Below are 11412 nucleotides of genomic sequence, written 5' to 3' on the forward strand. Positions count from 1 at the left end.
TCTAAAGCACCACGTTCCCCCCGTTTCCCTCCTTTAGGTCCCCGCTGTGATAAGTGTGCCCCCGGTTACTACGGCAACCCGGAGCAGCCCGGCGGCCAGTGCCTCCCGTGCGAGTGCAACGGCAACATCGACACGCAGGATCCGGAGTCGTGTGACCCGCGGACCGGCCGCTGCGTCCGGTGCCTGTACTACACCGACGGGCCGACCTGCGCCCACTGCCAACACGGTTACTACGGCAACGCTTTGGCCCAGGACTGCAGGCGTGAGTGACGATTTCCAGATATTTAATAACCTCTAAAATAATTTCCAATATCTTGTTCCAGTTCATTTTCAGTGATGTTGGAGGTGAAGATGCTTCTGTTGCTACATTTCTCGATATGAACTGTGACGTGACACCAACTTTAAGTTTAAGGAGAAAAATAAGAAAGAAAAATACTGTTGCGTGTACAAACTTAATAAAAAAAACCCAGCCCAGCTCAGGTTTTACTGTGGCACCAGTAGTTTGTAATGTAAAGTAATAAATTCAGAGATGATCCTCCAGCAAAAAGCAGCTTATTACCACAGTTTTAAAGTTCAGAGACCTCTAGTGGTGGTTTAAATCAGGACGATCTGGTGCCTCGTCATCCTTCGTCGTGTTAGCCACATGTTGGAGAAGTGACGTAGTTTAGAGGACCGTATTATGAGTGTTTCTTCGTTGGGTGGGTCGTTCGATACGACCGCTGTTTACTTCCTGTTTTAAACCACAAGATGAGACAGTTTGTCAAATGATCATTTTGACCTGAACTGTTATCTTTCCCGAACTGTCACCCTAAAGATAAGCAGGGGTGTTCATTCAGGACAAAAAACAACAGCCTGCACGTACTCCACAGAGTTTTCAGCGTAATATTTGTATTTGGTACGATTCTTCTAATGCAGTAAATTTGAATAAAATTATCTCAAAATTAGATGAAATTTGGCTCGATTGAATTGAGGAAAGTATGAGCTGTTAATAACTGTTGACTGATATCATACAACAGTCATATTCACTGAGGAGAGCAGGTGATGATAACCTGTGTTTGTTCTGCACGGACGCTGTCGAACATACAGACAGTTGGTTGAACCTCTCTGTCTCTGCTCCTCAGGCTGCACCTGTGTGACGGCTGGCTCCGCCCCCTCCGCCTGCAGCGACGGACAGTGTCACTGTGACCGGCAGACGGGCGCCTGTCTCTGCAAGGAGAACGTGACCGGACACAACTGTGACCAGTGTGCCGCCAACCACTGGAACTACGGCCGGGAGGAGGGCTGCGAGCCGTGTGGCTGCGACCCGCAGCACGCCCTGGGAACCCACTGCAACATGGTGAGGAAGAGGAGGAGGAGGAGGAGGAGGAGGAGGAGGAGGTCTCTGAAGATCCTCATCCGTCTGCTGCTGCTGCAGCTTCTTTACTCTGCGTTGTCCTCTGCAGTTCACAGGCCAGTGCCACTGCCATCCCGGGTTCGGAGGGAAGCAGTGCAGCGAGTGTGAGCAGTTCCACTGGGGAGACCCGCGGCTGCAGTGTGAAGGTAACTCAGCACAACACAGGACAGGAAGCGGATCTGTTCAAATCGTTTCTATACACACGTGTGCTTCGACTCCGTCCAGGTAGAAAAACACTGCAGTCATCACGGTTTAATAAGACAGATCTGTTCCCTGCTGTGAGCCGATTGTGTCTCAGTTCTGTCCTCACATGTAATAAAGCAGATTTAATGCTTTCAGCCACAGACTGTGGATCCATTAAGAAGGCTGGACTTGTTGTTTGCGTGTTATTTAAGTGTTTGCAAGGTGCACGTTTGTCCTCTTTATGAAAATATAAAAAGGAGACATAAAAACAAAGGTTGTTTGTGTATTTGACTGGATCTACTGTGGTCACGGAGTTTTACCAGGAAAACCATCCGCCTCCAGTTTTAAGAAGGCTTTTGTGTTTGACTCATGAATTTAGCCTTAAGATTAGTTTCAAATTTGTATTACAGTTTACAGAAGGCACTTCCAGGGACATTAGATAATAACATCCTTTTATAAATATCAGTGAAGCACTTCAAAAGGTAGAAAATAAACTGAAGGCTGAAAGTCTGAAGACTGATGCTCCTCTTACTGAGACTCTGAGAAAGTTGTACGTTTCCTTCCACTTCCACAGAAAACACTTTGTGTTGCAGTGAGCAGCTGATTGGCCCTCCGTGTATTTACTTAGAAAGGTTAAATTAACCCAGAATTAATGACAAGCTAGTCCTACTCCAGATGGTCAACATCTAAACAATCAGCAGCCAGCAGTGATGTCATCAACCAGTAGTGATGTCGTCATCCATCAGTGATGTCATCGTTGGTTTGTGAACGTTATGAATCCTCCAGTTCAGATTCTGTCCGTCACCATCTTTGCTAGTTCGGAGTGGTTTGGAGCAGGAAGTGACCATATTTGGACGAGCTGGGGGAGGAGCCAGCGGTGGATCTAACCGATCTGATTGGAAACCTGACGATACTACGTCCCGCCCACCGATAGCTGTAACCTGACTGCACTGCAGGCCTGTCAATCAAACAGACACGCCCCCAAAACCATATTTTTGAAGCTTATATATCTCTGCTGCTCCTCCTTCTCTCCATAACATTATTTTGTTTAATTTCTGTCTTATTGCATCTCTAATATTTCCAATTTTGCTTCAATAATGTAATAAAACTGTATCATATTATGATGCACTATTTGTTAGCAAACCTTTCTCAAAGTGTTTTGTGAGGCAGTAAAACCTTTTTCTAACTGCTTCTGTCAGACGTGACTGAAGTCTTTAAACATGTTTTACCTGCAGACCGTTATCATCATGAATTCATTTCTCTCCGTCTGCCTCCTCCTTCCTCTCAGAGTGTAGCTGCCACCCTCTGGGCTCGGAGATGGCCCAGTGCGACCGGCTGACGGGGGCCTGCGAGTGCCGCGAGGGAGCGGCGGGGACGCGCTGCGACGAATGCGCTCGCGGCTTCACCGGCGTCTTCCCCACATGCGTCCGCTGTCACCCGTGCTTCCAGCGGTGGGACGACACCGTGTGCCAGATCAAAAGGGACCTGGAGTACATCCAGTACACCCTGCAGAAGATCCTGGAGGGCGGAGTCACACCGGGAGTTGAGGACAAACGCATCAAGGAGCTGGAGAGAAAGCTGAAGCGGGTGCAGGACCTGATCGGCACGCAGGACAGCGAGCGCATCCACCAGCTGATCGGACAGAGCGTCGATGACCTCAGGTGAGGACGTCTCGCTGCGTTTACGTGTTTGCTTCCTGCCGTCTCAGCTGTAAACAACCCCGCATGTGTTTCAGGGCCGAGATCGCTCTCACCGACGGGCGTCTGATGGGCATCGGCCGAGAGCTGAACACGACGGCGGCAGAAGAAGAGGCGCTGAAACGCACGCTGAGTGACTTGGAGAAGGAGCTGAGGGACGTCAACAACACCGTGGCTCTCAAGCAGCAGCTGCTGGACGACTACCTCACCTCAGGGTTCGCAGGTAGAAAACCTCCAAACGTCTCATCTCACCGTCAGTGTTTCTAGACGTTCAAACCCTCCCTGCTCTTCTTCCTCACAGATCAGTTTGAGAAGGTGAAGAAGTTCTACCAGGAGTCGGTGCAGGCGGAGGAGAGGTGCAACGCCTCGGTGTCCGGTGCTCTCAGCCCGGTGGAGCAGTCCAAAGAAACCCGAGCGCTCACGGAGAACCTGCTGGACGCCAGTAAAGACAAGTTCCTCCGCGCTCTGGCCGCTCAGAACAAATCACTGAGCGAGCTGCAGCAGAAGGCCCACGACCTCGATAAGAAGGTGCACCACCTCAGCCACAAGGTGAGCAGGCTTTTATCCACCTCGTTACACAACAAAGAATCCAAGAGTCCCAGAAATAGAATTAAAAAAGTGGAAATAAAGTTAAATTTGAAGGCAACAAACATGTTTTGTTTGGAAAATATACTTCATGACAGATATTCACCTGTCAGCTTCCTCAAGAATGATTGTAGTGAAAGTTCTGACCAAAAATGACGTGATTTCCTCGAAAACTAAGTAAAAGCTACGGTGGCCCGGAGGGTCAAACACCAGAACAAGTCACAGAACACAATAACAATTAAAAAAAAAAACAACATTTTTATAAAACACGAAAACTTTTCTCAAAACGCAAAAATGTTTTACTAAACGCAAAAACGACAATGTGAAATGTCTTTGGGTTTGACCCTCAGGGCCACCGTAGTACATCTCTTGTTGGCAGTACATCCTGTAAAACACTACAATACACACTTGTCCGGTTTTACTTTATGAACACCTTGAAAATAGTTTTTGACAAAACAACAATCTTATTTCTCTGATTAATGTATTTTGACATGTTTGAGTTGTGCAGTGACATCTAGTGGCAGAACAACGCAGTTCATCATTAATGCAGACGGTCATTCCAAAACGTAGCTCATCGCTGTTTGGTGTGAAATGTCACTTTTAGACTTAATGTTTGATATTTTCTAGCTTTATAAAGTGTTTTTCAGTAGTTGAGTCAGAATCTTATTTTTGGAAGCTTGAATCCAAAAATCGGTTAAAAAAAAAAAAAAAGTTGTTTATACTTTTAGATCTCATTCCTGTGAATGTTAATGTAATGTCGCCCGCTTCAGGTATGCAGTGGTCATAGCAACGCCAGCGTCAACAGCAGCTGCTCGGACAGCCGATGCGGCGGCGCAGGTTGCCGTGACGATCAGGGCAACCATGTGTGTGGAGGAGAGGGATGCAACGGGACGGTGAGCGCGTCTGTAGCAGCTCTGAACGACGCCAGGAACGTCACGGAGAGTCTGAAGGCCGCCAAAGAGGAGCTGCAGGGCGTCTCCACCAAGGTCATCAACGTTTTCACATCACTTATTATCTGCACTGAGAAGCTTCTCTACTGACTCCACTGTTGATTCCTCCTGCAGCTGCAGGACATAGCCTCTCTGACGCAGGATGTGAGGAACCAGGCCATGAATGCGCTGGAGAAAGCCAAGAAGAAGAAGGAGCACTTTGAAAACAACAACAAGAAGCTCAAAGACCTCATCAAGAATATCAAAGACTTCCTCACTGGTACGAGGGTGGCGATGTTTCAGATTTGAATCTGAATAAAGTGAAGTTTATCAGCTGGTGTTTAATTGTCCCCGTATGTCCCGTCCGTGTCCTCCTGCTCTGCCCAGAGGAGGGAGCCGATCCAGAGAGCATAGAGAAGGTGGCGCTGCAGGTCCTGTCCATCACGCTGCCTTTCAACAGGACCACTATGGACAAAATGGTCATGCAGATAAAGGACAGCCTGTCCAACCTCACCAACGTCGAGGGGATCGTCAATCAGACCTCGCAGCACATCAGCACAGCCAAGGAGCTGCTGGACAAAGCTAAAGACGCCAAGTAAGGAGCTGCTGACTCTATGAAAGGAAGACCATGTTTCTCATAAATCATCTTGCATGCTGGCAGAATGATGTGAGACTTCCTCACAACCTTTAAAATACAACTGTGGAGGTTGTAAAGACCTCCAACACACACAGAACAACGTCTGAGCATCACAGAGCGGCTGTGTGCAGCTGTAAAATAACAGAATACCTTTTTTTCTGTGGTTTTACACTTTTGTCTGTGTGAAACTGCTCTGGTACCCCTCTGTAAACAGTTCAGTGATCCAGCCAGTCCTGATACTTGATAGTATACTTGATAGTATCAGGACTGGTTCAGCTTCCGTGAATCAGGGTTGAATAATGAGTGAATCCATGTTGGCATCGGGCCGATAAACTTCCAGACAAACTCTCCGCTCTCTGGTAAAACACACGAGCACAAGCTGAATACTGAAACACCTGCTGCTGCTGAAGTGATCCCAATCCTCCCCAAAGTATTTCAATTCAAACTCTGCTGCCCCCTGCTGGCCAAATGTTTCTGCTAATACAACACGGCTGAAGTGCAACTCTGGTTGGTACCAAAGTCGTGTCTTTGTGTTGGTGTTAAATATGTTACGACACACCTTCATCATCACGCAGGACCACAGCTTGTTCTTTCTGTCTGATTGCTCTCGTCACCGTGCAGGAGCCGAGCAGAGGGAGTGAAAGATATCGCCAATAACACCAAGCAGGCGCTGGATGTGTCTGAGAAGGCCATAGAGAAGGCGAGGACGACGCTGAAGGAGGCGCACAGCAACCTGAACAACACCAGGAACGCCACGGCTGAGGTGCAGCACGCACAACAAGCTGCAGGCTTCACCTCCTCATCTCCTCCTCTTCCCCCTGATTCATGTCTCCTTGTCGTCCAGGTGGAGGAGAAGCTGGTGCAGCTGGAGGACAAGCAGATGAACGTCATGATGCGTCTCACCAACCTGTCCAAGGGGGTGGAAGCTCTGAGGAACAAGACGGAGCAGAACAGACAGATGGCGAAGGACGCCACGGCGCTGGCTAACAACGCCACGGCGCTGGCGTCCTCCCTGGAGCGGGTGAGCACGCACACACACACCAAGTACTTCAGAAATATATACAGGAAATCTGAACCGACGATACTGTGTCTCCCAGAGCCTCAACGACACCGAGGAACGCTACCGTGAGCTGCAGATGAAGGTGGAGTCGCTCGGTGGGGAGTCCGATCTGGACAGCATCAACCAGAAGGCCAAAGAAATCAAGAAGGATGCAGAGGACCTCTTCAGCAAGGCCAAGACCGGCATCAAACAGCTGGACAGTGAGTTCATGTTTCAGATCAAACAGCTGGGCAGTGAGTTCATGTTTCAGATCAAACATCTGGGCAGTGAGTTCATGTTTCAGATCAAACATCTGGGCAGTGAGTTCATGTTTCAGATCAAACATCTGGACAGTGAGTTCATGTTTCAGATCAAACATCTGGACAGTGAGTTCATGTTTCAGATCAAACATCTGGACAGTGTTGGACATGTTGTGACAGTAATAAGTGAGGAAGCCTCAGCCAGACTTTCAGCAGGTTAAAAACCTTTATAGGACACTGAAGCTGGCCGTGTGTGCAGAGTCCTTGAAACATATTCAGAGTGACACTCACGAACTAAATAAACAAACTGGACACTGACGGTACTTGTTCATACTTGGCTTTGGACTTACAAAAAAAAAAAAAGTGTCAAGCTCTGGACACGGACACCAAGGCATTGATTTAGCAAAAAGCCTAACAAAGGAGACACCGTGGTGAAGTCACAAGACAAAGAAAATAAAGCAAAGCAGAAAAGGACAAAAATCAAAGACTTAGAAAAAGTGAAAAACTAAAAAGAAAGAAATAAAAGAGTTTTCCTGCAGGTTTTACCTACATGCGCCGGGTATATGGATGCTTTTAAAATATTTATTTGACATTGTTTAATCAGAATAAAAATGCTGTTGCAGCTGTAAAACACGTCAGACATGAACCTCACCGGCTTCAGCTGTGGACTCTGCTGCTGATCTGACTCTCTGTCTCTCTGTGTGTTCACAGAACTGGAGAAAAAGTTCAAGAACAACGAGCAGCGCATGCAGAAACAGCGCATGGAGCTGGACGAGCTGAAGGAGAACGCCACGGTGGTGCGGGACAAGATCCGGGAACAGGTGCAGAAGTACAGTAGCTGTGAGTGATGATGTCTCACCTCTCTGGACGCAGTTCGATGCTGCAGTAGAGTTACGACTGATGCTGCGACTGAAAAACTACATGAAAATAAAACGCTGCTGTGGAGGTTCCTCCCTTCTTTCACTGGTATTTTAATTTTACACAATACCTGTCCGTGGGCTGTACCACTCCCAGACATCAACACTGAGAGGTGCTCATGTCTGTAAGCTATTACAACAGGTGGTTAACCTGTGGAGAGTATTTGTTTCATTGTAAAGGCCATGCTAATTGATTTATTTCATTACATAAATAATAACCTGAAGAAATTGATCAGAGTATGTTATCAGAAAGTTACCAAAAGATGTTGTGTGTTTCTGCTGACCACATTGTAAACAACATGACATTCCTATTAAGAAAAATGCGGAAATGTTTAGATTATTTTTTTCTATTATTACAATAGAAAATAAATAAACACATATTCTAATAAGTCATTCTAAGGTGTGAAAATGGAGACAAATTAATTTGATACAGTTTATGTAAATTAATTGCGTCATATCTGTTATATGGGTATATGTGTGTGCCATATTTACATTGCTGGGATGGAGACTGTTGTTTCAGATCATTGCCACAAGGGGGCGCCTTAAGCACACTAAGACAGTTCTATCAGCTCTGTCGGCCTCGGTCTCTGCTCCCTTTACCTCTGCCTCACCTTTCAGCTTCTCACTGCAGAAAATCAGTTAGAATTCATAACCATCATAATAACTTTATCAGAAGAGACATCACATCGACTGAGCCGCTGAGAGAGTTGGTGGCGCTGATGCTCCGCCCACAAAAGGAAGAAGAAGAAGAAGAAGAGTCATTAAAAGGAAGCGTACTCGTTCCAAATGTCATCCTTTTTCTTTTTGCTTCAAAAGTCACTCTATGGATCATAATGGATATGACCTAAAGGGTCAAAGTTCAAGATGTGTTTTTATGATGTATTTCCACAACTGTACACACACTACATGCATACTTTTAAAAAGGTATCTGCAGTACGTAGTAAAAGAAAAAAGAAATAGGATGCAATGAGCAACGCAGGACATATGAGGGGAGCGAGGGGTGGATCAGACCAAGAACCTGAGGATGCTATGACCCGCCCACTTATACTAGAAACCTTACTACACCCCAGGCCTGTCAATCAAACCAGGCACGCCTCAAAACATGTCGCTCTTTTAGGCCTAATATCTCATTAATTATGGAGTTATTTTGAGGAGGACCACCAGAACACTGATCAGAAGAAGCGAATGACATCATAACTTTATATTTCATGAGAGCTCAGAAGCCAATGGTTTTTTGGAGCCAGCCCCTAGTGGCTATCAGTGGAATTGCATGTTTAAGGCCCTACCACTTAGGCTGGTCTTTTTGGACCCACAGACTAAATCCGTTTTTATACACAGTATATACAATTCCCAGCTTCTGTTGGACTTTTGTTGCATTTAACGCAAAACGGTGGTGAAATATTTTACTGTTGTACTAATATTTCAACGTAAACCAAGTAACTCCTACATTGAAAATCGTGATTAACTAAAAGGAAATACATAAAAAGCTAAATTGATTTGGAGCAGCTCCAATAAATAGAATTTGAATTGATACTGGATTAAATGGAGATGAAAGGGGTTGCTATGGTGATGGATATACTCTGTGAAATTGTCAACCAACTCCACAGCTCTCCTCAGCTCCACGGAGCGTTTTAGCATCTTTCAGCTCATTGTTTTGGTTTTCGGCAACTTTACTGTTTTTGTTCTCGGTTGCAGCAGGCTGCTGTTTTCCATTAAAATAGCTGTAGTACACCACCTGCTCTGCACCACACAACAGGCTGACATCCTCCACTGGCTGGTGAACATACTGTAGTGGAGCATTTAGCAAGTGAAGAGACACGTTTCCCTCCCAACCATAAACATGTTCAAAACTCAGTGGTCAAAATGTCCAGAGCTCCAAATGAATTTTAATGCTGTTCTGTATCTGATGGATGTGCAACTTCACCGTATATCATCTGGTGTATCAATAACAGATGAAGGATTTTACTGTTGTAGCTCAATAAAACTCATTTTAACTTGTCCGTAAGGAGGAAAACCAAAACAGGCACAAATGTGTTTTAGTTTAGGAGGATAATCAGTCTTTAGGAGACCCCAGTAAACTGTGTGTTTTGAGAAAGGGTCACAAGCCAGAAAGTTTTGAAACCACTTGTTTTAAATTAATTCAATTCAGGTTTTTTTATTGTGTAAAATTACCTTGGAACATGATCCCGATACTCTTTACATACAAATATTCAAAGAAAAAGTGCAAAACAACCACCTTGGATGATATTTTATGAGCACACTGAATGTGTTTTGGTGTAAAATGTTAATCAGGTGATGATTCCCAGCAGCTGACACGTCAACCTGAGCAGAGATCTCATCCAGCCAACTGAAAACAGCTGTGCAGCAGAGAAGAAATCCTTTCTAACATGTTGACACCGTTCAATCACAGCTTCCTTTACCATTTACTGAGGTTGTAGCAGGTATTGTTCCCCCTTCGCTCCACTCTCTCCCTGTCTGTTGGTATGAAGCAGCTCTTATGGTGCTGGATCCCGGACTCTAACAAAGACTGGCTGTCCTCCAGCAGCTCAGGGAATGTGTAATATGACAGAGTTACAGTCTGCCAGCAGTGAGGCTCAGACACCTGCAGCCATCAGACCCAGCGAGGACGGACAGGATCACATCCACAAAGGTGAGTCGTTTTTCATATGTTCAGTCAATAATTCTATTTGATTAATTCATTGGATCAATTACACGTCTTTGTTTCCCCGCTGCACGACTGCGGGTGTGAGCGTGGCGACCACCTGTAGGACGACGCTGCTGTGGTCTGTGCGCGCTCACGGCTCGTTCACTGGACGCTATCAAAGGGAATTTAATCCGTCCAGCCGGGAACGCGCATTCCTGCCCCCAAACACAGACAGCGGCCGGCCGGCTGGAAAACACGCGCCGGCTTTCTGAACTCGTTTTAGGAATTAATTTAATTTAAAACTTTTGATTAACAAACTGATTACAAACAGTTGTTGTTGTTATTGTAGAGTAAATCTGTTGATGTTTTAATGACAGTAAAGTGACTGGCTGGTAAAAGAATCCATCACCCCAAAGGACATTTGAGACACAGATAAACCAAGTCTGATGAAATTTTGGCTGTGGCATTTTATTTTAATTTATTGATCTCTTTTGTGTCCAAAAGATGTCACCTTTCTGGGAAACCACGTGCTGTTTAAACATTTTATTATAAAGGATTAGGAGTTTTACCTGTGCTCACATATCCCATAAACCCCTGCTTGTGAATAAAACACCTGTTTTGCATATGTACCTTATATGTGATATGTTTCACATCAGCTTCTTAAAAAATTCATATATGTATAATGTTTAATTTATTTAGGTTTTCTAATCACTGAAGCACATAAACAGGCATGCTTTAATTAAAACATTGTTTATCGCAGTTTAATGGAGACAATTCACGGTAGATCAATTTAAGTTCACTTTTTCTATTAATGAACATCTCCCATTTGGCTTAGTCGGGCACATAATTGTAATAATAATAACAATAATAATGTGTTTTGGTGTGCCCCCTTGAAACTGAGAAAAGCTACAAATACAATAAAAAATAATTAAACTTTGTGTGAGCATTAAGGAGATTATATTTTTTGCCCTTTCTTCTGTGGACCTCATCTGCCTACACGGGGAATCGAACCTGCGACCATCCTGTCAGCGGGACCGCCTCTGCGTCGCTCCGTTGGCTCTCGCCCACGCGCCACTTCTCCCGTCCGCTCCGCGGCTCCAGCCCGGGGTTTCTACAGAGAGCCGCGGG

The 11412-nt window shown here is 45.5% G+C and overlaps 1 protein-coding gene across 3 annotated transcripts in view; it reads left to right on the top strand.

The window, feature by feature from the left end:
* The window catches only part of lamb2l (laminin, beta 2-like), a 60264-nt gene extending 50680 nt beyond the window's left edge, over positions 1-9584 (top strand). For all 3 annotated transcript variants that reach the window (XM_069169132.1, XM_069169134.1, XM_069169135.1), the window contains exons 23-35: positions 38-262; positions 1122-1336; positions 1443-1539; positions 2865-3237; positions 3312-3496; positions 3575-3822; positions 4629-4844; positions 4923-5067; positions 5175-5382; positions 6046-6187; positions 6269-6445; positions 6522-6684; positions 7435-9584. In XM_069169132.1, the coding sequence (XP_069025233.1) occupies positions 38-262; positions 1122-1336; positions 1443-1539; positions 2865-3237; positions 3312-3496; positions 3575-3822; positions 4629-4844; positions 4923-5067; positions 5175-5382; positions 6046-6187; positions 6269-6445; positions 6522-6684; positions 7435-7571 (2531 nt within the window). In that variant the 3' untranslated portion in view covers positions 7572-9584. The remainder of the gene's footprint in view (positions 1-37; positions 263-1121; positions 1337-1442; positions 1540-2864; positions 3238-3311; positions 3497-3574; positions 3823-4628; positions 4845-4922; positions 5068-5174; positions 5383-6045; positions 6188-6268; positions 6446-6521; positions 6685-7434) is intronic.
* The last annotated feature ends 1828 nt before the right edge of the window (positions 9585-11412 follow it).

This window comes from Embiotoca jacksoni, unplaced genomic scaffold (genome assembly GCF_022577435.1).
Source record: "Embiotoca jacksoni isolate LCO1_2020_lvr unplaced genomic scaffold, fEmbJac1.0.p SCAF_43, whole genome shotgun sequence".
Taxonomy (NCBI): Eukaryota; Metazoa; Chordata; class Actinopteri; family Embiotocidae; genus Embiotoca; species Embiotoca jacksoni.